Raw genomic sequence first — 26400 nt, 5'->3', positions numbered from 1 at the left:
TCTGCAATGGTGTGTTTTTTTCTTGCACTGAGCAATTTAGTACGCTGCTTTATATGATGCTTACAGTGCTTGCTGATTGACTGAAGTAGCATTCACAAAGTGGGAGGATTGTTGGCAATATTCAGCCCGTTTTCGCTGAAAAACCTCAAGCATCTTATCAGCGTGATTGGGGTGCAATGACTTTATAAGTGCCGCCTTAATTTATTTGGCTACATACTGTCCGCTGCCAACATTGTAAAGCACAGTATACACACCGGTCTTTCCTCGTCTCCCATCATAGTCGCACTGAAGCCGAGCTCTACGTATTTCCTTGTCTTAGCTTTCGTGTGACTCTCAATTCTCTAATCTCCATCTCTCTCCGCTGTTCTTTTCAACCCTGTTCAATATTTTTCCATGGTGTCCCACTGCACGTTTATTCGCCTGCTCTGTGCTGTGTGTGCGTATGTTCCGTGCGCTCCACACTGTAGAGTAGGGGTGTCCAAACTTTTTGCAAGGAGGGCCATATTTAGTAACGTGAAGGGGCCCGGGGGCCAATATTTGTTGTCGCTTCTCTCCCGGGGTGGTGGGGGGTGGGGGTGGGGGTGGTGCTAGTGGGACGTCCAGCGCTGCGCGTTCCCTTCTCTTCCGGTGGGGGGGGGTGCTAGTGGGACGTCCAACGCTGCGCGTTCCCTTCTCTTCCGGGGGGGAGGGGGGGTGCTAGTGGGACGTCCAACGCTGCGCGTTCCCTTCTCTTCCGGGGGGGGGCTAGTGGGACGTCCAACGCTGCGCGTTCCCTTCTCTTCCGGGGGGGGGGCTAGTGGGACGTCCAACGCTGCGCGTTCCCTTATCTTTCGGGGGTGGCTTGATAATCGGACGTCAAGCGCAGCGCGTTCGCTTCTCTCCCGGGGGGGGGGGGGGGGGGGGGGGGGAGGGGCTAATCGGACGTCAAGCGCTTTGTGTGGCGGGCTCCATCTACTGTGGGAACTGAGAAGTGCTCAAGCTGTTGTGCGGGCCACATTCAATTATGTTTTCAGAATTTGCTGCGGGCCAATAAAAACTGGACCCTACTGTAGAGCGACTACTCCTTGCGCACACTCTTCCAGTGATACCGCCACTGCTACCTACTGCAGTGGATGTCTAATTACCCTTTAATCTAGTACAGCCAAAAGAAAAGCATGTTCCCTGGTGTCATACGCGCCCCCCTTGGTATCACACCTGGGGGGGGGGCGTGCCCCACTATTTGAGAAGCACTGTCCTAATGGCAGCTGTCTCTGGTTTAATATCCATCCTCATTCTCCTGGATTTGAGCGCAGCTTTTGACACCATTTCCCACTCTATCCTCCTCGACCGACTAGCCTCCATTGGCATATCTGACACACCCCTAGATTGGTTCCACTCATATCTCTCTGGCCGTATTCAGTTCATTCAGTTAAAATCATTCACATCCGATCCCACCCCCCTATCCTCCGGTGTTCCCCAGGACACACAAATGAAGAAGGTACTCTCCTTTGATGTCTATTGTATGCAAATGTATATGCAAATGAGCTAGGCGCCAGTCTGGCGGGCGCCAAGATAGCTCCAGTCAAGAGGGGGGGGCTGTCGCCATTTTGGTTTGGTGGCGCCATTTTGGATGGGGACATGTATTATATCAGCCGGATGCGGAGTCCGATTTTCTAACAAACATTGATGGAATAGATTTGCATCCATTTTTTGTGAAACAAACCAAAGAAGTGATACATCTGAGCTAGATTTGCTATCAACCAGTGCGTCTAGGGATCAAGGGGGGAGTTTTGTTGAGAAAAAAGGCATCTGAAGGAGCTAGTCAAAGTGTTGCTGCACCTAATTTGACATACAATAGCTTGTGGAGCCTCCTCTAGTAGAGTCAGGAGAGTCAGCAATTATTGGCTCCGAGTTGTCTACTAAAATGTAAAATGTAGTCTACTACGATTTCGAAACCTATGTAGATACAGATGGTTTACACAAACCTTTTCTTATCTGCTGTAAATCAAATAGACTGGAGAAACAGTGGTTTGGCACAGATTGTGTTGACGAATTTCTCAGATTTTTTCGAAACCCCCGGTTTAAACAAACGACATTTGTTGCACATAATGCGAGAGGTTTTGATTCATACATCTTGAATTAGGTATCAAACTTGACATTCTGATGCAAGGGAGTAAAGTTCTATCATTTGTCGATTTAGACACAAAATCTCGATTCATAGACTCGCTCTCATTCCTGACGATGCCTCTAAGTGCGATGCCTAAGGCCCTGGGGTTTGAAGATAAATCAAAGGGTTATTTTCCACACAAATTCAGCTCTTTAGAACATCTAAACTACGTAGGGTGTCACCCTGACCCTACGTACTACGATATCGAGCGAATGTCACCCTCTCAACAAGCTACGTTTGATGAATGGTATGCCAAAGAAGCTAGCGGTGTGTTCGATTTTGCTAAACAGGCGATAGCCTACTGTGAGAATGACGTTGACCTGTTAATGCAAGGGTGTGAGAAATTCAGGAGTGAGTTTTTTGAGGCCACCGGAACAGACCCATTCAATGCTGTGACAATAGCCTCTGCGTGCATGAAGGTTTTTCGCCCTAATTTCCTAACCCATCAAACACTAGCCATTACACCTTCAGACAACTATATGCGTCAGTCCAAAGCTTTTTCGCATGACTCTATTCAATACCTGCAATGGATCATGCATAGCCAAAATATTCACATTAGGCATGCATTGAACGGGGCCGAGGTTAAGATAGTTAACTACACGGTAGACGGATATTCTGAAATCGGAGGCGTGAAAATAGTTTTTGAGTATTTTGGTTGTTATCACCACGGCTGCGCAGAATGCTACGACCTCTCTAAAATATGTCCGACAACAAAACGCCCCTTTCATGAGAGGTTTGATAACACCCAAAAGAAAATTCAGGAACTACAGCTTAAACAGGATGTGCACCTTGTAATTATGTGGGAGCACGAATGGCTGCAAATGCAAAAGTTGAACATAGAGGTGAAGGAATTCCTGAAAAAAGCCAAATTTCCTACACCGCTCAAGCCGAGGCAGGCCCTTTTTGGGGGTCAAACAAACACATTCGTTTTGAGATACACGGCAGAACCTGACGAGCGTGTGTTGTATGTTGATGTGACGTCATTATACCCTTTCATCAATAGTACAGGCACCTACCCTATCGGTCATCCAACGATTATCCACGGTGATTTTAAAGACCCCAGGTCGTATTTCGGTTTCATCAGCGCCACAGTCAACCCACCCCGTGGTTTGTATTTTCCTGTTTTACCCTTCAAAACAGCTAAAGGTAAACTCGTCTTCACACTGTGTCGTACATGCGCTGAGCGTAACAACCAGCAGACAGCGTGTACACATAGTGATGAGCAAAGATCGTTAACAGGTGTTTGGACAACCCCTGAATTTGTTAAGGCACTTGATCTCGGCTACACGGTTGCAGATGTTACAGAAGTATGGCATTCCACAAGAGCGAGCGACACAATTTTCCGTGATTATATGCGAACATTTCTAAAAGGTAAACAGGAATCTTCAGGTTATCCGGCGCACGTGGTCAATCAGGCTGATAGAGAAAGATACATAGAAGGGTACGCAATTCATCAGGGTATCCAACTAGACCCTTCCAAAATTGCTGTAAACCAGGGAAAAAGACAAGTTTCAAAACTCTGTCTTAACAATCTATGGGGAAAACTCGTGCAGCGTGAGAACATGACAAACACAAAAATTGTGACAAAATCTGAGGAATTTTTTGAACGTCTGTTTTCAGGTCTGTACGATGTGAAATTCTTCCACTTTATCAGCGAAAAGCTTTCGATTGTAGGACTCATAAGCCGCGTATACAATAAGCGTGGCTGTGTGCGGTAACGACATACGGAAGCACATATCTAGTCTTAAAACACCGTTATTTACGGATGACAAAGCCCCTGAGTCATCCGCTTGACTTAAATTGAAAACAAAAAGTAAGTAGCCTTGACTAAAATCCTGTTGATCGATACAAAGAGGTAAATCTTTCAAAAAACGCCCTGTCGCTGTGTATGAATTATGAAATTCGCGTGTACATAACCCAGCTTCGAAATTGGGCTGAAAAGCTTTGGCAGGTATTTGTCGACCTTCATGGCTAAGTTGTTATGATGCAAAAAATTAAACGGGTTTAAATCTCTCCGTCCCATGAAGCTGTTATGATTCACCATAGCTAATACAATTTGTTTAGGGATATGTCCGAAAAAGAGATTGTCCTGATGACAAATCCGCGTGTTTTGAGCTATGGAGAATGTCTTCATATTGATTCTGGTTAATGGATACAATGCGTTACCTTTCTGTAAAGCTGCGGCGTGGCCTATTGCTACGGCTGGTGAGACTGTTACTTTTTTCACAAACAGTGATGCTCCTAGTATCTTGAGACACGAATCGCTGTCTGGAGCGCTCATGAGACAAAAAGGAGCTCTAGTTAACTTCAGGCGCAGATCCACATTATTCAATAGATGGCGTTCAGAAAAGAAAATATCTCCATGAAGCGGACCCGTTAGGTGGAATTCACGTGACCCTGCTATCAGCTGCGCGCGTCTAACTAAACCCTCATTGGCCCCCGCCCCTTCAAGTCAAGTCAAGTCAAGTTTATTTGTATAGCCCTAAATCACAAGCAGTCTCAAAGGGCTTCACATAGACAAAAAATTGACAATTATTCTCAAAGCATCCCCTGATCTTAAGCTCCCAAAAGGGCAAGGAAAAACTCAATTCGAACGCGATAGAATCCATACGGCCTCTTGTATCCTTCGCGAACATTCCTGCTGTGAATTGTGACTCCAAAGAATCGTTTGAAAAGTTTAACAATAACTCAATGAAGGACCGATAGGCGTGTGTGGCGCTAGATTGTGAGATTAGCCGCCCGCCCAGCGAAACATCTAATTGACTAAAAATTGTGTTTATCGGGAAATTCACAATGCCGACTTGCTCTTGCGGCGGTAGATTTGTCCCATCTCTACGTGTTACTTTTAAACGCAGGTGTAGTAATGTGTCGGATAAATCTAAATATTTTGAGCCGTCCCCGGGTATAAAAAATTCGATTGGACCCTGGTCCACAATGGCGGATAAAGGGAGAAATTCCACATAAGAACCGTCTTCGATGGAGAGTTGCGTCATGGGGGGGCAAAAAATGTCGAGACTTGATAGCATCCCCTCTTGGGATTTAAAATGTAGAAGGGCCATTTTAAGAGAAAATATCTGTCCTCCGTCTCCTCCGCCTTTTCTTGATAACTGATCTGAGATCGGCCGAGCGCCTTTTTCTTTTAACGCTCCTTTTTCTCCGCCCACCAGGGTGCAGCCCTCGGCGTGATAAAGGTGCAAGTCCGGAACCTTCTTGAGTGGTTTCGGGTTTCCGGTGAATCCTCTCTATGACCCCGCCCTGCTACATCCGTTGCTATGTTTTTAGCAGCGGCTTGAAGGTGTGGCTTCGCCACGCTCTTGAGGGCTTTTTAACGCTCTTTGCGGATACCCAACTGTCGAATTTGGCCGGCCAGCCAACCCAGTGGACGAGGAACTCGCGTTTGCCTGACACGGTGCGTGATTTAAGAATTTTCTGTGTGCGGAAAATGTTATTTTTTTTAATTTTTACTTTTTGTAATTCCGCTTGGTAAAAGCTGCCTTCTATAGGCATACCGTCCAAGTCCGATATTTTGTAGACGGGTGGAACGCGATGGAGACGTGTTATTCTGAATACTTCGTCCGTGTAACTTTGTAAATAACCCTTCTCAAAAACGCCTCTTAGTTTGGAAAGCCGCACAGTTTCACCTGGAGCGAAACGGAACTTGTTCCCCCGGTGGAAAGGGTTGTTTGCATACAGGTTGGTGAAAACTAGGGCTGTGGACTCGGACTCGGGGACTCGGACTCGGTCATTTTTGCCGGACTCGGACTCGGTGCTGATTTTGACCGAGTCCACCGAGTCCGACAATCAAAAAAATACGTTCAATTTTATTTTCATCATGCTGCTGAGAATGCGCGTAGGAATACTGTCCACATCGACGGAGGAGGATGAGTTTGAAAAAGAACTTGACAGCATTGAGCGCCGCCGGCGTTTGTCGGCCGCCACCTCGCCAACCGACATAGATGAAGAAATTGGGGCAATGTTGGCACTTGGTCGAATGAAAGAGAGCCCATTTGTTACAGCTGATCGTTATCCGTCTGGCCTCAAGGCAGCGACTCGGACACTAACAGCAATGCCAATCAGCCAAGTCAGCGTAGAGCGCCTGTTTTCCGGGCTCAAGTTTATCATGTCTGATCAGCGCGGCGCGATGAAGGCTGACTTGGTTGAGGTGATTTTGTTCCTAAGAACAAACTCAAGTCGTTGAATTGAAACTTGAAAGTATCTGTTTATTGTATTCGTTTATATGTTTAATAAAGACAAAGCCATCACAAAACTGTTGTAATTATTTAGATTTCGATCTAAATTAGCCTTGAATAAAGACTAAGCAGTCACATGAATTAACAGAAAAAATGGACAGCCGGACTCGGACTCGGTGGTCAAGAGGCCGGACTCGGACTCGGTGCAAAAACCGAGTCCACAGCCCTGGATTATCCTTGTTTACGGCATTTGGTGTCATTTTTATACTAGTATGAAAACTGTCATTATAGCTGACAATAAAATCCTGAATTACATCGACGTCTCGTTGTGTGTTCTTAGCTGTAAAATACCTCCAGATGCGTGACTTCAATGTTTTGTTGAATCGTTCAACAGTCTGCGCTTTTGTATCGGAAGACGTTGCAAAATGTATAATATTATGCTGTCTCATTAATTTTTGGAAATGTTTGTTAAAAAATTCTTTCCCTTTATCTGTCTGGAGTCATAATGGTGTGCCGCTAACTGATAAGACATCTTCAAATGCTTTGGTGACCTGCGTACCTGTTTTAGCTTTCAAAACTCATACATATGCACGTTTGGAGAAAATATCGATCACGGTCAGTAAATATTTATATCCATCATTGTAGCGTGCTAATGATTGCATATCACATAAATCTGCTTGAAATTGTCTCATAGGACCTCGAACAAAAACTTTATTTCTAGGAAAAGTTATTCTGGCTGCTTTGTGTAAAAGTATAAGCATCTTGATCTGACAGAAACTCCTTCACTTTTTTAATATTAGTGTTTTTACAGCTAACAGTCGCTGCTTTGTGTAAGCGTGCCTCTCCCCCAAAACTAGCTGGATTCTTAGCATTATAATAGAGCTTTTCAAGACATCTCTCCCCACCCATTGTTAGATGTGGTCTGCTGCATATCAGACTGTGGCACGGTTAATGAAGCATACAGGTATGAGATTTTGTGATTTTTAATTGAATGAACACAGAAAAACAATCCCTTTGTTGGTCACAATAGTTTATTACAAAAAAGAAAAAATTCAGCTAGTTCTTAAAAACATTACTAATGAGTAGAAATAAAGTAGAAAACACACAGCAGTAAAAATAAAAATAAAAAACATGGTAAAAAGAAATTCAACATGGTAAAAAAGAAAAATGTTTTTCTACAGCTCTAAGATTTGACATAACGCATGAATGAAAATAACACCGCAATAGGCCTAGTCAACAGCATAGGTCCAACAACACTAGCTACTCGGACATAGTGATACACGTCAGCGCCAATGATGTTCGGATGAGGCAATCAGAGATCACAAAGAAAAACATAGCGAGGACTTGTGATCTCGCCAGAAAGATGAGTCGGCATCGAGTATTTGTCTCTGGCCCCCTGCCTGGGAGAGGCACTGATGAGAGGTTTAGTAGATTAGTCTTCCTTAATCGATAGATGGCTGGGTTCTGTAAAAAGCAGGGACTGTATTTTATAGATAACTGGTCCTCCTTCTGGGGCCGCCCTGACCTGCTGAGGAAGGACGGCCTTCATCCTAACCGTGAAAGCGCCTTCACTCTTTCAAGAAATATAGATTACTGTTTGAGCCATTAATGACAGCTCACTTTAGAGCAGGCCGGGGCACAGGTGACAAGGCCACCTGTTAGGATGGGTTTGGAGTCTGTTAAATTAAAGTTAACTAGCGCTAGGCTAGACTCCCAGCATGCACATAGCTCCTTGTGTAGACTAGAGCGTCACAGTTTGAATAGTGCTACGGTACACGTGGACATACTTTCTACTGAGGTAGTAGACAAATCCAATCACTCCACCCCGACCGGTTTTGCTGATGAAACGGTGCCTGTTTCAGATAATTTTACATGTGTACCGAATATTTACTATCAAATTCCCACGGTCGTATCATCCCACCGCGCTAATAAACATTTGAGAGCTGATGTCAGGCCTAGAGAACACAATCTTACTCGCATTTCGCTTAAACATCCTTCGATAGATACGAACCATGATCAACCGATTACACTTAAACTCGGTTTTATGAATATTAGATCACTTCATACGAAAGCAGTTCTCGTTAATGACCTCATCACGAAACATAATCTAAACGTTTTTGGTCTTTGCGAGACCTGGTTAAAACCTAATGAACTGCTGCCACTTAATGAGGCCTCGCCTCCAAATTTTGTGAGCTCGCATGTGGTGAGTCCTCGAAAAAAGAGTGGGGGTGTCGCCCTCATTTCAAATTCCGATCTTAGATTTAGGCCTCGTTCGATTAACGTATTTAAAACATTTGAAGTTCTCACTGTCCGATCCACCACTTTACCATCATTTTATCTTGCTGTTATTTACGGTTCACCCGGGGCTTACTCTGGCTTCCTGGATGAATTTCCAGAATTCGTGGCTGATCTCGTGACAAATGCAGATAATATGATAATCATGGGTGATTTCAATATCCACATGAATTTACCGTCACAGCCACTTACTTCGGCGTTTCAGACTTTAACTGATACGTTTGGTTTTACGCAAGCCGTACAGGCAGCAACGAATAAGAATGGAAATACCTTAGATCTGGTATTATCCCGAGGACTGGCAACCTCAGAGGCTGATGTACCGAAGTCAAATTCCTTGTTTGGCATGCTCAAACATGGCGAATAAAAATTCTTGAATCTTGAATCTTGAATACACTACTGTTATGTCTGATCATTACTGAACAAAATTTGAAATTTTACTTTTTTTTTTCAAAGACAAGAGTGCAATCAGAATTACAGCAGCCGTAATATTAACTCCATGACTGCAACTGCGGTATCTGAGTTACTGTCGCCGGCAACTGCCATATTTCCCGCATATATCGGCTCTATTGATAATCTTACTGTCATCGTTTTAGCGATTGATTTGACCCACATGCAGAAAAACCAACTCAGACGTCCAGAATGAGTGAGGAGTGTTTATTGGAGGAGCTGCGGTGGAGGTAGAGCGGGATGATCGGAGCCAGGAGCACGGAGCCGGGCAGCAGTGGCGGAGCGTGAGGAGTTCAGCCAGGACGGGGTGGATTGCGAACCAGAGGATCTGAAGAACTAGCAAGGCGAGAACTATGAGCGAGGAGCTAGAGGCACAACGGATCTTCAACCGTTCTCTGGAGCTGTGTGAGGTGCCCTCGTGCTTCAAGAGCTCCACCATCGTTCCAGTGGCCAAGAAGCCCGCCATCACAGGTTTGAATGACTATAGACCCGTCGCACTGACATCTGTGGTCATGAAATCTTTCGAGAGGTTAGTGCTGAACCACCTGAAGGAGGTCACGGGCCCCCTGCTTGACCCCCTCCAGTTTGCCTACCGGGCAAACAGGTCAGTGGATGATGCGGTCAACATGGGACTGCACTACATCCTGCACCACCTGGACACCCCAGGAACGTACGCCAGGATCCTGTTCGTGGACTTCAGCTCGGCGTTCAACACCATCGCTCCTGACATCCTCCAACAGAAGCTCATCCAGCTTGCGGTGCCTGCCTCCACCTGTCAGTGGATCACCAGCTTCCTGACCAACAGGAGACAGCGTGTGAGGCTGGGGGGCATCACATCTGACACCCGGACCACCAATACTGGAGCCCCTCAGGGGTGCGTCCTCTCCCCACTGCTCTTCTCTCTCTACACCAATGATTTCTCCACAGGTGACTCTCCTGTGAAGCTCCTGAAGTATGCAGACGACACCACTCTCATCGGACTGATCCAGGACGGTGATGAGACTGCGTACAGACAGGAGGTGGAGCGGCTGGTCCACTGGTGCAGCCAAAACCATCTGGAGCTGAACCCGCTCAAGACCGTGGAGATGACAGTGGATTTCAGGCGAGACCCTTCACCACTTTTACCCCTCACTATCCGCAGTAATACTATTCTCTCCACAGACACCTTCAAGTTCCTGGGAACCACAATCTCTCGGGACCTGAAATGGACCGGCCACGTAGACTCTGTCCGGAAGAAGGCCCAGCAGAGGCTGTACTTCCTGAGACAGCTCAAGAAGTTCAACCTGCCGCGAGAGCTTCTGAAGACCTTCTACACTGCCATCATCCAGTCTGTCCTCTGCACCTCCATCACTGTCTGGTTTGGATCAGCCTCCAAACAAGACAAGCACAGACTGCAACGGACAATCAGGACTGCAGAAAAGATCATTGGAATCAACCTCCCATCTATCCAAGACTTGTACCTGTCCAGGACCAGGAAACGTGCAAGGAACAACTCTACAGACCCTTCTCACCCAGGTTGCAGTCTGTTGGACTACTCCCCTCCGGAAAGCGTTATAGAGCTCGGTACGCCAAAACCAGCAGACACAGAGACAGCTTCTTCCCCCAGGCTGTTGCTCTGATGAACTCACACCACTCATAGAGTCTCAGAGTCATTACTGTGCAATAACATCCTGCTCTTCACACCTTTTTGAATCTGTCTACACTGTTTTTGCCATTATTCACATGTCCTGAGTGTTGTTAGCCACCTAAATGTTGAACAGAGGGTGTGTTTTACCGAAGTCAAATTCCTTGTTTGGCACGCTCAAACATGGCGAATAAAAACTCTTGAATCTTGAATCTTGAACCGTGGCGAAGATCACAACGAAGGGACACTCAGGCGACGAGCAGTTGACAGCATGCTCCTTAAGAGCTCTCCTCTAACGAGCCTGATGAGTCCCACCTGGGCCCTCTGCACTCTGCCACTCTGCTCACAGTTGCTCCCTGTGGACAAAAAAGGTACGCCACCCCGGACCCTGACACTTACAAATGAATTCAATGCGACATTGTTAAATGCCATCGACTCTGTGGTGCCGCTATGTCTGAAAACTCGCCGTAGATTGCCGACTCCGTGGTTCACAGATGAAACACGTAAACGTAAGCAATTATGTAGAAAGCATGAGCGCAAATGGCGTTTAACCAAACTTGAGGTTTTCCATCAGGCATGGCGTGACAGCCTCCTAAAATATAAAGATGCGCTTATCTTAGCAAAAACTAAATTTTTTTCGCAAGTCATTGATCTCAATAAAAACAATCCTAAATACCTATTTGATACAGTGGCAAAGCTAACACTACGCCAGCCGACCCCCAATAGCTCCTTCTACTCAGCTGACGAGTTCATGAAATTTTTCGCTCGAAAGATTGAATCCATTAGGGATGAGATCAAGATGACCATTCCAATCGCTCAGTCGAGACCGCCGATTACCGGCACTGACGATCATGCAATAACCCTCTCAAATTTTAAAAGCGTGTCCCTTGAAAGGCTTACACAATTGGTTAGTGCGGCTAAACAAACAACGAGTTTACTCGACCCGCTTCCAGCCAAACTATTTAAAGAATTATTTCAAATTTTAGGACCGTCCGTCTTAAATATAATTAATCTGTCTCCCTCCTCTGGGATAGTGCCAACAGCCTTTAAAACCGCTATCATTAAACCACTACTTAAGAGACCAAATCTCGACCCGGACTGTCTCAGTAATTATAGGCCAGTTTCAAACCTCCCATTCATAGCAAAACTCCTTGAAAAAGTAGTAGGGCAGCAGCTTATTGATTACATGGTCGCCAATAATCGATATGAATCTTTTCAGTCTGGTTTTAGAGCTAATTATTCCACTGAGACAGCATTTGCTGAAGTGACTAATGATCTCCTCATAGCTATGAATTCAAACACTTCATCGGTATTGTTATTACTCGATCTTAGTGCTGCCTTCGACACTGTAGCCTTCGATACTTTATTAGAGCGTCTTAAAAGTTGTGTTGGTATTTCAGGGTCAGCACTAGGCTAGTTCTATTCCTATCAGACAGGACGCACCGAGTGGTCCATGGCAATGCGTCCTCTGAGCTCTATAATGTTACGCGTGGTGTCCCACAGGGATCGGTACCCGGACCAATTCTATTTAATATTTATATGATTCCGCTTGGGGACATAATACGTAAATATAATATTAGTTTTCAATGTTACGCGGATGACACCCAATTATATATGCCTATCGATGACAGATCTGCGGGACTGATGTAATCTTGAGGCTTGCCTTGCGGAGATCAAGCAATGGATGTCTCTCAACTTCCTTCGACTTAACCCAGAATAAACTGAGATGTTGATAATTGGTCCAGCTCGTTATCAACACTTGTTTAAGGAAACCACTATAACTATAGATAACCGTACTATCACTCGGAGTGATACTGGAACTAATCTCGGGGTAATATTAGACCAAACGCTCTCCTTTCAAAAGCACATTAAGAATATAACCAGAATTGCGTTTTTTTACCTTCGTAATATTGGTAAGATTTGTCCGATCCTCTCGACCGGTGATGCGGAAACTATTATACATGCGTTTATCACGTCGCGCCTGGACTACTGTAACGCATTATTCTCTGGTCTTCCTAAGTCCAGCATCAAAAGTCTACAGAATGCTGCTGCAAGGATGCTCTCACGGACAAGAATATTTGATCACATTGCCCCAAGATTAGCCAATTTACATTGGCTCCCGGTCAATTTAAGATGTGACTTCAAGGTTCTTCTATTAACCTATAACTCCAAGACCCAGAGCCTCCACTTGCTCCTGGTGTTGGGCAAGCCGCGATGCCTGGGAGCGTAACGCAGCGGTCAGCTGCTCTGACTCTGCCGAGTCCATGCCTGCCCAGTGCGTACCTTCAGGCTAGGAACAAGGAGAGGACTCGGATGCAGAGTGACAAAAACAACAGGAATTTATTTTGACAGGCGAGAGCCGGGAAAAATCTAAATCACCTCGAAGAGGGAAAATCCAGGCAAAAAAACCCAAAACTAAATAGTTCTCTGGGTAAAGCGAGAATAAAAGGGTTCTTCAAAAAACTAGACAAGGTATTCAAAAATATCTTTCAGCTTACGTGATCGCTAGTACTCCTGACGAGACAAGACGCACTGGCACAAGACAAGGGAAGACGCTGACTAAATACACACAGAAGGGTAGCGCACAGGTGCACACAATTAGGATCAAGGGCACAGGTGCACACAATTAGGATCAGGGAAGACAATCAGACTGACGTACAGAGGAAGGGCCCACGGACTGAAACGAGAGGAGAGTTACTTATCAAAATAAAACAGGAAGTGACAATACAACAAAAAAGACTAGACAATAACAACCCACAAATCATAACGGGATGACAGTCATTGCATAAAAGGTTTTGGTCTTTAGTAGGTAGTAAAGCATGGATATTCAATAAAAACTTTTTGAAAACAAATGCATTTATTAACAGCATTAAAAAAAATATTTCACCAAAAAAACTACTATCACTAATTCTCATTAAATACGACACTGTTATTATAAATAACTGTTTCCATCACTTCAGCGCCTGCAGGTCAGATTTATGAAAGATGTTTATTTTATGAGGCGAAATCACATCCATCCATCCATCCATCCATCCATCCATCCATCCATCTTCCGCTTATCCGGGGTCGGGTCGCGGGGGCCGCAGCTTTAGGAGGGACTTCCAGACTTCCCTCTCCCCAGCCACTTCATCCAGCTCATCCCGGGGGATCCCAACGCGTTGCCAGGCCAGCTGAGAGACATAGTCTCTCCAGCGCGTCCTGGGTCGTCCCCGGGGTCTCCTACCGGTGGGACATGCCCGGAACACCTCCCCAGGGAAGCGTCCAGGAGGCATCCTGATGAGATGCCCGAGCCACCTCACCTGGCTCCTCTCAACGTGGAGGAGCAGCGGCTCTACTCCGAGTCTCTACCGGATGACCGAGCTTCTCTCCAAGGGAGAGCCTGGACACCCTGCAGAGGAAACTCATTTCGGCCGCTTCCTTTTGGCTCAGCTCTCTCTTCACCACGACGGACCGGTACAGAGTCCGCATTACTGCCGACGCTGCACCGATCCGCCTGTCGATCCCGCGCTCCATTCTGCCCTCACTCGTGAACAAGACCCCAAGATACTTGAACTCCTCCACTTGGGGCAGGATCTCATCCCCAATCCGGAGAGGGCATTCCACCCTTTTCCGACCGAGGAGCATGGACTCGGATTTGGAGGTGCTGACCCTCATCCCGACCGCTTCACACTCGGCTGCGAACCGCTCCAGTGAGAGCTGGAGATCACGGCCTGAAGAACCCTACCTAACCCTAACCCTAACCCTTCTTAAAGAGGGGAACCACCACCCCAGTCTGCCAATCCAGAGGCACCGTCCCCGATGTCCACGCAATGTTGTAGAGGCGTGTCAGCCATGACAGCCCCACAACATCCAGAGCCTTTAAGAACTCCGGGCGGATCTCATCCACCCCCGGGGCCTTACCACCGAGGAGTTTTTTAACTACCTCGTCCCCAGAGCTTGGAGAGTCCGCCTCAGAGTCTCCAGGCCCTGCTTCCACAATGGAAGGCGTGTAGGTGAATTAATAATAATAATAATAATAATAATAGATCGGTTTTATATAGCGTTTTTCTAAACACTCAAAGCCGCTTTACATAGAAAATTCACACACACACACACACACACACACACACACACACACACACACACACACACACACACACACACACATACACACGAAGCGTTAGGGGTTGTATGCAGAGTTGAAGAGGTGGGTCTTGAGATGGTGTTTGAAGGAGTGCAGGGAATCAGCATTGCGGATGGTCAGGGGGAGAGAGTTCCAGAGAGTGGGGGCAGCAATGGCAAAGGCTCTATCCCCAATAGTCCGGTATTTGGTCGAGGTAATGGGTGTGAGCAAGTTGGCGTCAGCAGAGCGGAGTCGGTGGGTGGGGGTATAGCGGAGAAGGAGTTCAGATAGGTAGGGGGGGGGACAAAGATGTTTAGGGCCTTATATGTGGCGACAAGAATCTTGAAATGTATGCGCTGTTTTATGGGGAGCCAGTGAAGATGACGGCGGACAGGGGTGATGTGCTGTCTGCTGGGTGAGCGGGTGAGCAGTCGGCCAGCAGAGTCTTGAACATATTGCAGTTTGTGAAGGACAGTTGAGGGGAGACCGTACAGGATGCTGTTGCAGTAATCCAGTCTGGAGGTAATAAATGCATGAACTAATGTCTCTGCTGCAGGGGTGGAGAGAAAGGGACGTAGGCGTGCAATGTTTCGTAGATGGAAGAAGGATGTTTTGATGACATGGTTGATATGCAGTGTGGGATCCATATAAAGTCCAAGATTTCTGACTAGAGGGGAGGGAGTGACAGAGTGGCCATGAATGCAGAGTGTGAAGTTGTGGTAGGTGGGGAGGCTGGATTTAGGACCGAAGATGATGAATTCCGTTTTGTTACTGTTTCGTTTGAGAAAGTTTTGGGTCATCCAGTCTTTAATGTCTGTGAGGCAGCAAGTGAGGGGGGAGATAATGGCAGGGGAGATGGTTTTGGTGGAGATGTAGAGTTGAGTATCGTCAGCGTAACAGTGGAAGTTGAAACCATGGCGGCGGATGATGTGTCCAATGGGAAGCATGTACAGAGTGAAAAGAATGGGGCCCAGAATTGATCCTTGAGGGACTCCGTGTGCAACAGGGGTGGTGTAGGATTTGTGTTGGTCAATGGTGATGTAGTGAAATCTATCAGACAGGTAGGATTTGAACCAGGAGAGGGCGGTGTTGGTGATGCCGATGGATTCTAGGCGGTTGAGAAGAATGGAATGGTTTACTGTGTCGAAGGCAGCACTGAGGTCAAGGAGGAGAAGGATAGTGAGAGAACCAGAGTCTGAGGAAAGCAGGAGATCATTAGTGACTTTAAGTAGGGCCGTTTCAGTGCTGTGGTGTGTACGGAAACCAGATTGGAATGGTTCATACAGGTTATTTGAAAGGCGGTGGGTCTTGAGTTGAGATGTAACGGCTCTTTCCAGTAATTTTGATATAAATGTGAGATTAGAGATGGGTCTGTAGTTATTGGGGTCCTCAGGGTCAAGGCTAGGTTTTTTGAGGAGAGGAGTGATGGCTGCAAGCTGAAGAGGTGAGGGGACTGTGCCAGAGGTGAGGGAGGAATTGATGATGTCTATGATGAGTGGGGCAATGGGGGTGAGGCAGTCTTTAACTAGTTGGGATGGCATGGGGTCCAGCGGGGAGTTAGAGGATTTCATGGTGGAGAGTATTTGGGAGAGGTCAGCAGACGTTATGGGAGAAAAGTTGATAGCCGGGGGACGGATGATGAAAAGAATGTGGGTTCAGGTTGTGGGGTACTAGAGGGGGAGGATAAGAGCTGGCGGTAGATGTTTTCTATTTTAGAGTTGAAAAATGACAAAAAGGTGTTGCATTTCTCTGGGGTGAATGATGATGAAGTATTGTTGTGGGGTTTGAGGAGTTTGTTTATGGTCAAAAACAGGGAACGTGGAGTTTGAAGAACCAAAGTGGATGATACCAGAGTAGTAAGATGAGCGGGCTTTGTTAAGGTCTGATTTATAGTGATGCATAAGGTCTTTGAAAGCGAGGGCATGGACTGTGAGGCCGGTTTTCTTGCATAATCGTTCTAGCTGTCGAAGTTGTTTCTTAAGTTTATGGAGTTCCGGGTTGAATCAGGGTGCGGAGTGAGTAAAGGTGACTGTTTTGGTTTTCAGAGGAGCCACTGTATTGAAGGAGGTAGACATAATGTTGTTGTAAGTGTTGACAAGGTCCGTGGGCGTTGGGTCTTCCGGGGTGGTGAGGGCGGAAAGGGTTTCTGATATGCAGGTGGAGAGAGTGTCTGAGCAGATGGACTTAAGGTTGCGAAAGATGATTGTGCGGTTTTGTTTTGGTTCGGGGGTGGGGGTGTCAATATCAAATAAGATGGCTAGGTGGTCAGATATGGTGAGGTCGAAGCTAGAAATGTTGTGGATGTGGAGGCCAGTGCTGCAGACCAGGTCTAGGGTGTGTCCATGCTTGTGGGTAGGGAAGAAAATGTGTTGAGTGAAGCCGGAGCAGTTGAGGAAATCCAGGAAGTCCATAGAATGTTTGCAGTCAGGGGAATCAATGTGCAGGTTAAAATCACCAAGAAGCAGGAGGGATGATGAAACAGAGAAAAGTGCAGTGATGAATTCTGAGAGGTCAGATAGGAAAGATGGGTTTGGTTTGGGGGGGCGGGAAATAATAACAGTAATGAGGGGTTTAGGTCCTGGAAGTTTAAAAGCCAGATGTTCGAATAATGGGGCAGAGGGGAGGGACAGGGCGCGGGGTTTGAGGTTTTGATTAAAAATAGCAGCGATGCCACCCCCTCTGCCCTCAATGCGTGGGTTGTCCAAGTAAGAGTATCCTGAAGGGGTGGTTTGATTTAGTGAGAAATAGTCCAGGGGTTTTTGCCATGTTTCATTTAGGCAGAGCAGATCAAGTTTGTTGTCTATGATGAATTCGTTGAGGATAAGGCTTTTATTGTTGAGGGAACGTGTGTTGAAGAGGGCGATTTTCAGGGGCTTTAGTTTTAAAGCCGGTGGGGAGGTGGTTGGGATTGTCAGGAGGTTGAAAAGGTTCGCAGAGGATGAGTTCTGATGACGTGAGTTGGTGTGATGTCGTAAGGAGGAAGTGTGGAAGCCGTTGTGTGAGCTGCGGTCAGTCCAAATTGTTGGAATACAGTTTTCGGTATTTGAAGAGTAAATTAATTTTCGGCGAGATCTGCGGTGGATATAGGGGGGTCGGCGAAGAAGGGCAAGGTCTCGGAGTGCGCTGACCAACTCCACGGAAGGAGGAAGCGCGGGAACGAGTCGGCGAAGCTCGGCGGGCGTGTAATGGAGTACCATGACGGACGTGGAAAAGTGGCGGATCCTGGAGATGAGTGGAGGCGTTAGCCGCAGCCGAAAGCCAGATGGTGAGAAGCGCGAGTGGCCACGGCTTCGTCCTCGACGGTGTCGTCCTCGACGGTGTCGTCCTCGACGACGGCGAGCCGGGCAAAGCCCTGGGGGCAGGAAGCCGCGGCAGCGCCGGCCGGCAATGCAGGGCCGCCAAGGAGCCCACCACGTCCAGGTAGCGTCAATGGCTCCCACGCCAAGTCTCACGGCACCAACAAGTCCAGCCAGCACACAGCGGACACAGATCACACCGAGGTTTTTGAAGTTCTAACCTCGGTATTTCGGCGGGTAATCCGGCTTGAGATCAAGGTAAAAATCTGTCGAAGTTGGAGTCGGAGCAGCGAGAAGCGGCAGCCAGGTGCGCCCGCATCCTCACGCATGCTCCGTAATAACTTACTTGAATTGAATTGAGGAGGTCTTCGAAGTATTCTCCCCACCGACTCACGACGTCCCGAGTCGAGGTCAGCAGCACGCCATCCCCACTTTAAACAGTGTTGACGATGCACTGCTTCCCCCTCCTGAGACGCCGGATGGTGGACCAGAATTTCCTTGAAGCTGTCCGGAAGTCATTTTCCATGGCCTCGCCAAACTCCTCCCACGCCCGGGTTTTTGCCTCAGCAACCGCCGAAGCCGCGTTCCGCTTGGCCATCCGGTACCTGTCAGCTGCCTCCAGAGTCCCGCAGGCCAAAACGGCGCGATAGGACTCCTTCTTCAGCTTGACGGCATCCCTTACCGCCGGTGTCCACCAGCGGGTTCGGGGATTACCGTCATGACAGGTGTTAGGTTTAAATTCGCTGACTGAATAACTATTAAGAGAAGAGCAACAGCAAACAAACCACAAGTGAGACAGAATATTAAGTCTTTTCTCGCGAGGAGTGCAGTACAGATAGTTTACAACAATCTCACTACACTAAATATCTGTGTGCACTCCCGCTCTTTTTATTTGGATTTGCCCTACCCACAATCGTGAGACAAAAGCCCCTAAAGGGGAGGGGGAAAGCATGTGGGCTTTGCCTCGTAAGGAAAAATCACTAGGTGTTTACATACTGACAAGAACATGTGGGAAAAGGAATTTGAGTGGACTGGATAGAGAAGAAAACCTTTGACCTCTAGTCAAAACATAGCAAGGGATGCTTTACGACATTGTGTAGGATGGGACAAGCTAGGTTATTTATTACTGGATACATACATTCCAACATAATCTTACGATCAAGATAGTTTGGAAAACCCTGACAATGATGGTCACTTGTAGGTTCATCTGAGGTGCAAGACAGCAATGAGGCATGTTGTTGAACAAAGTGGTCTTTGTTAGAAAGGAACCGTCTCGGTAGATGTCTTCTTTTTGCTGAGTTGTCAGCTGCGTCCTGTCTGACCCAGCTGTAACCTCTCTCCTGACCCAGCCGTAACTTTTCTCTTCTGTGGTACATCATAAAACAGCAAGGCCAAACAGCAAGCATATATTGCAGTAATATTGCGGTAAAGCATTGATTAGAGAACGCATGATAACATATATATACATTTTTCTAACAACAGGCACCAACGACCTTACGGCCACAGCTCCGGTCGGCTGCCTCAACAATGGAGGCGCGGAACATGGTCCACTCAGACTCAATGTCCGCCGCCTCCCCCGGGACGTGAGAAAAGCTCTGCCGGAGGTGGGAGTTGAAGCTCTTCCTGACAGGGGATTCTGCCAGACGTTCCCAGCAGACCCTCACAGAGCGTTTGGGCCTGCCAGGTCGGACCGGCATCTTGCCCCACCATCGGAGCCAACCCACCACCAGGTGGTGATCAGTTGACAGCTCCACCCCTCTCTTCACCCAAGTGTCCAAAACATGCGGCCGCAAATCCGATGACACGACTACAAAGTCAATCATCGAACTGCGGCCTAGGTTGTCCTGGTGCCAAGTGCACACATGGACACCCTTATGTTTGAACATGGTGTTCATTATAGAAAATCCGTGTCGAGCACAGAAGTCCAATAATAGAACATCGCTCGGGTTCAGATCGGAGGGGCCGTTCCTCCCAATCAGACCCTTCCAGGTCTCACTGTCATTGCCCACGTGAGCTTTGAAGTCACCCAGTAGAACGATGGAGTCCCCAGAAGGCGCGCTCTCCAGCACTTTCTACAGGGACTCCAAGAAGGGTGGGTACTCTGAGCTGCTGTTTGGTGCATAGACACAAACAACAGTCAGGACCCGTCCCCCCACCCGAAGGCGGAGGGAGGCTACCCTCTCATTCACCGGTGCAGGCGCCCAGCCGCGGGGCAATGCCACACCTGCTCGACGCCTCTCACCGTGGGCAACTCCAGAGTGGAAGAGAGTCCAGCCCCTCTCGAGAGGGCTTGTACCAGAGCACAAACTATGTGTGGAGGCAAGTCCGACTATGTCTAGTCTGAACTTTTCTGACTCACACACCAGCTCGGGCTCCTTTCCAGCCAGAGAGGTGACATTCCATGTCCCAAGAGCCAGCCTCTACAGCCGGGGATCGGACCGGCAAGGTCCCCGCCTTTGGCTGCCGCGCAGCTCACTCTGCACCCGACCCCTTTGGCCCCTCCTACAGGTGGTGAGCCCATTGGAAGGAGGACCCACGTTTTCTTTTTGGGCTATGCCCCATGGGCGAAGGCCCGGCCACCAGGCGCTCGCGTTCGAGCCCCACTTCCAGGCCTGGCTCCAGAGGGGGCCCCCGGTGACCCGCGTCCGGGAGAGGGAAAACGAAGTCCATTTGTGTTTTTCGTCATAAGGGGCTTGGGTGAGCCGTGCTTTGTCTGGCCCCTCACCTAGGACCCTTTTGCCATGGGTGACCCTACCAGGGGCATGAAGCCCCAGACAACATGGCTCCTAGGATCATAGGGGCACGCAAACCCCTCCACCACAATAAGGTGACGACTCACGGAGGCGAAATCACATCAAACGGCAAACATTCTGATCAAATACAACATCTTAAAGAATCAGTGAAAGAATACATCTAAATAAAGTAATAAAGAAATCAAAACGGCAACACGGTGACGGATATCTGAAAATCAGAGCAGAGCTTTAACTCACAAACACCTGGTGACAGAGGTGAGGAAACGGGAAACACTTCCTTAAAGTCGGCCTTAAAAACTTTAAAAGTTAAGATTAGTCGAAAACAGGTGGTGCGTCAAAAACTTGCCTCTGTACTTGACTTTTGATCTGCAGTTTGTCGGTGAAAAAAGTATTGCTGAGTCTTCAAATTAGCTGTCAACCTCTCCGCTGTAGCCGCCCGTTCATGTGTTGACTGCTGGCGTAGTTAGCATGCTTCCTAGCAAAGTTACAGCTAATATTGTACTCCATGAATACTGCAACCGTTTCTTATCATATCAGACAAACCGGCATTGATCAGACTTAAGCGAAAAAATATTTTGTTGTCCATTCTTTTTTAAACACTTGGCACTCAGTGTCCACCTTTCTTTTCCTTGGGTCACTCATTTTAATGGAATGATTCAAGGGGAAGGTTTGAGGGTGGCTTTAGCGTAAAACTGTATCTGAAATCTCAGCGCGCAAATTACGAGAATGCTAACGTCACAGGCCTCACTCGAAATTTGGCACTGATAGAAATCGAGCGCGGACTGCACCGGGTCCGTACGACTGAGTACATACAAGCACAGTGAGTGTGCACCGAGCTTTCTGACACAGCTTTCGGGAGTAAATGCGTGGGCGGTTCCCCATCTCCTGGGGAAACGCAGTCATTGCAGGGGAAATGACCCAAAAAAATGTTTAATAATACAGTCAAACCTCGGTTTTCGAACGTCCCGGTTCTCGAACAAATTGGAATTCGAACGAAAAATTCGAGATTTTTTGCTTCGGTTGTTGAACAAAATTCAGAGGTCGAACCTCGCGAAATGAGCCGAAAGGACCCGAGAAAACCTGACCGCGCGGCCCGGATGGCCACTGACTCCGTTCGTTATTGTATTTTCGTTACTTTGAGGATTGTATTAACCCCTAATCATGCCTCCAAAGAAAGCAAGTGGGAGCAGTAAAGCCATCCTAAAACACAAAGACGCTCTTAAAGCAATGCGACAGTGAGCGACCGGCGCGCTGCGGTTGCGCGATCGGACCAAATTAAGCTCCCTGCGCACTGAGGTCCACTTAAATTTTGGAAAGTACATCAGGACTTTAAAAATATTTTCCGAATTTCAGCGACGGCTCTGTCACAATAATGCGACCAGTGCGGTGCACCGCTGAACGCGCAACCGTAGCGCTGCAGTTGCGCGGTCGGACAAAAATGCGCAAATGAAAAAATGCTTAAAAGAGGCGTTTTTTTTTAGTCTTGGAACGGATTAAAATGTTTTCCATTACCGTATTGACCCCCATTATAAGACGACCCCCTCTTTTTCAAGACTCAAGTTTGAAAAAAAGACTTTTTGAACACCAAATTTATTTTTTATACAGAAAATAATTACATCTGAAACAAATGATTATAACAATATATTCGAGAGAAAAAGCATGTTATTTTGTGTGGTAAATTTTTATTCTGGTATCATGTATATCTCACTAGTAAGCCTAAGTGTGACCGGGTCATGTTCAGGTCAGGCTCGTGTGGGATTGTTTGGGGCTTGGTCCAGGAACGTAGACTCATTGGCACCAGACACATCTGGTTTCCATTAACAACTGACAAGATATACACCGTGTAGAGTTGGGGAGGCTGACTGGGGGGTCATAGATCATCCAACAGCCCCGTGTGCGCGCACCCGAGTGAAGGGAAGCGCGGGGGTATATGTTTTAGGGCGAGAGTAGACAAAGGGACTCGACATCTTGGCTAGGGCGCGAGACACTTCTCTCTGACATCGGTTGAATAAAATCTTTCCCCAATCAGCCGTGTATGACTGAAGTTTTCCTTCCCCAAGCCAGCCACTTTTTCACCGTTTGTTTGGAAGACCAGCTGACCATCGAAGAGAATTCACCACATTTGCCTCATTCAAATCATGCAAAAACTGTCTATCACATTTTAATATCTGAACATTTAAATATGTAAACTAAAGTGCAATCACATTTGTAAATGAATGGCTTCTGGTTTTTGAAATGTAAATAAACCAATCTACTGTGATAAAACAACAAAATTGCAATAACTGCATTAACCATCAAAGTGAAGTCTAACTGTAGTCTTGAAACAAATCTGAATAAGGAAAAACATTGCAATAAAATAATGCAAACTGCTACCGCTATTGTTGGGGAGCCTGAGGACTGTATAGTTGGCTCGGATGGTTATGCTCTTTTCACCCCCGGGTGTCGGTCAGAATACAGGAGGGAAGACGTGGTTCGGTTTTGATTGCTTTACTGAATTATTGGCAAAAAAAAAAACATAAATGAAATACTCTCGGCAACACACCAAACATAAGTCATCGATCGAGACAATAAAATAAGTTTTGCTGGCGACCGTTAGTCGCTGTGCCGCTGCGTAACGGCTACTTGTACGATGCGAGGCAAACTTAAAGGAGCGCTCCGGAGCTGTCTATCAAACGGCGCGCGCACACGAAGCAAACCGCGATCGGACAAACGGCACAACAGTGGACAGTAGTAACAATGAAATTTTGACTCACTTTATGTCAAAGACGCACACGATCAGAGCAACATACTCAGTCGATACCAGCAACCTTTAACTTACCGCTGTGCAAAAGTGAAAATGGGTATAATGTCTAGACCCCGAATATAAGACGACCCCCACTTTTTCAGTCTTATTTCAATGCAAAAACATCGTCTTATATTCGGGCCAAAACGGTATTTGTAATGGGAAAAATAGATTCGGAATTCGACCGATTCACTTCTCGAACCGCCTTCTGGAACGGATTGTGGTCAAAAACTGAGGTTTGACTGTACAATTTATTCAGGGTTGGCGGGCTGGATTAAACGGCCCAGTGGGCCGGATGGGGCCCGCGGGCCGTAGTTTGCCCATGTCTGGTCTAGACTATGTTTTAGTGTTTGATTAGGCATGGGTAGTACAGCCCTGTTACCATAAACATCTAAATCAGTCTGAGTTTCATGTTCTACAACACCATCGTTCATAATAAACTTCACTAGTTTGTGCTTTAGAACTTTCCCCGTACTTGGGTAGTAGACAAGGTGGGCTGGGCTATACTTGTTGAACCCTGCAAACACTCCCTTTTCACACCTGGGGTCTAACATCTTCTTTTCTTGCTTGTATGCTTAACACACTGTTCCAAATGTCCTCATCTGGCTGCTTTCCTGTTAGCATGTAGTAGAGTGTCTGTTTGAATCTGTTGTTATAACATCTGTTTCGTATTATTGCAGCAGCCATAACAGCATAGGCCTATACTCCTTAGGTAAGTTGCTCTCAATTGACATACATCTAGCCATCTCAAATAATGTTTGCCAATTTCTTTCAGCAGTCCCATTTTGATGGGGTGAGTGAGGGGCAGAGGTTTCGTGCCGTATTTTGTTTCTGCACAGTAGCGCTTGGAACTCTTTCCCTGTGTATTCTGTGCCATTATCAGACCTAATGCATTTGATTTCTCCAAAAGGGGCAGCATTGGCAAATAACTTCTCTGTAGCTTTAGTAGTATCACGCTTTGATCTCAGAAAATACAAACACAACACCAGAATAATCATCCGTAAAGGATAAAGTATATCTAAACCCATCTTTTGCTTCGGGTTCAATAAGGCCAGAAAGATCGGTGTGCACCAAGCGCTACTTTTGCTCTCTCATCTGAATGCCGTTCAGACTCTGAGCAAACTTACCATTTATAGAAACCTCGCAGTTTAGATTCGACCAATTTAGCGGCCCTTTGATTTTCATTCCCTTCACAACATGCTGCAGCTTACACACATCTTCATAATTACAATGGCCTAAAACGTTGTGCCAGGTTTGTACAGTAAAACAAGCATGACATTGATCATTCACACCAGTGCTGTAGGTATCCAGATAGTACAGCCTGTTGTACTCTTTAATGTCGACTCTGGTCCCGTCCTCATGAATGAGCTGTTTACATCTTTGTTGGAAAGTCACTGACACTCCGTTGGCCGTAGCAGTCTTGACGGAGAATATGTCCTGCGGATAGGATGGTATGTCACGACTCGTCCCCGGTCATTCCATTGTGTGTACATTTTGTCATAGTTTCTGTTCGCGTGTCTATGTGCTTGCCCCTCCCCTCCTATGTGCTCATGATCGGTGTAATCACCCTCACCTGCCTCTTGTTGCATGTCTCGTATTTAAGTCTTGTCTGCGTGTCACTCCCTGTCGGATTGTTCTTGTTTCTCGTTTCTTGTCTCCAGTCTCTGTCTTTGTCTCTGTTTCTGTTAGTTTCTGTTCCCGTCTGCGAGTTGGTCTGTCTGTTCTCCTTCATCCTCCATTCCAACTCCCCTTTCCCTTCAATAAACCCTGGTCCAAGCTGCATTTGGTCGCCCTTCTCCACTCATTCCCGACAGAACAATCCGACCACTTCAGCGACCAGCGCCTGGACCAACCCTCGCCACCAGCTTCCGTATCTGCGACGCCGGACCCACGTGCGCCATCGGGATCCACCCCAGCGTCGCTGGACCCGCAGCCGTCGCCGGACCTCGTCCCAGCGGCGCTGGACCCGTGGCCGCCGTCGGATCTCGTCCTAGCGGTGCCAGACCCGTGGCCACCGTTGGAGCTCGTCTCAGCGCCATGAGACTTGAGGCCGCCATCAGACCCCAGCGTCGCTGGACCCGCAGCCGTCGCCGGACCTCGTCCCAGCGGCGCTGGACCCGTGGCCGCCGTCGGATCTCGTCCTAGCGGTGCCAGACCCGTGGCCACCGTTGGAGCTCGTCTCAGCGCCATGAGACTTGAGGCCGCCATCAGGCCCCAGGCGTCACTGGACCCGCAGCATCGCCGGGCCTCGTGCCAACAATGCCGGACCCGCTATCATCCAAGACCCTGCTCCCACTGCTGAAACACACGTCTGACTCCTCCTGCTGCGTGCGGCTTTCACCTCCTAGTTGCCGCCGAGCGCGGTTCTGACTCTCTGTATGCCGCCAAGCACGGTTCTGACTCTCCGTTTGCCGCAGAGCGCGTCTCTGTTTCCCGAGTTTCCGCCGATTGCGGTTCTATTACCCCGAATGCCGCCGATTACGGTTCTGTTCCCGAGTTTCCGCCGATTGCGGTTCTGTTCCCGAGTTTCCGCCGATTGCAATTCTGTTTCTGCCGATTGCGGTTCTGTTTCCGCTGAGTGCGGTTCTGTTCCCGAGTTTCCACTGATTGCGGTTTTGTTCCAGAGTTTCTGCCGAGCGCAGTTCTGTTTCCCCATTTGCCGCTGTGCACGGGTAAGACTTTGCTGCTGCCAGTTCGGACTCTGCCACAGACCAGTGGGGTAATTTGGACTGGTGTGCTTACGCCCCCCCCTGCGCACACCGTGG

The 26400-nt window shown here is 47.5% G+C and overlaps 1 protein-coding gene across 1 annotated transcript; it reads left to right on the top strand.

Annotated features, from left to right (window-relative positions):
* The first annotated feature begins 1913 nt into the window (after positions 1–1913).
* On the top strand, positions 1914–25780 carry LOC119122149. The gene is made up of 4 exons (XM_037250355.1): positions 1914–3299; positions 3339–3816; positions 25297–25347; positions 25469–25780. Exons 1-4 carry the CDS (start codon positions 2143–2145, stop codon positions 25778–25780), a joined length of 1998 nt encoding a protein of 665 aa, XP_037106250.1. The 5' UTR covers positions 1914–2142.
* The last annotated feature ends 620 nt before the right edge of the window (positions 25781–26400 follow it).

Source organism: Syngnathus acus, chromosome 4 (assembly GCF_901709675.1).
Source record: "Syngnathus acus chromosome 4, fSynAcu1.2, whole genome shotgun sequence".
Classification (NCBI taxonomy): Eukaryota; Metazoa; Chordata; class Actinopteri; order Syngnathiformes; family Syngnathidae; genus Syngnathus; species Syngnathus acus.
Note: the sequence above shows the minus strand (reverse complement) of the source record. Positions and strands in the feature narration are given on the sequence as shown.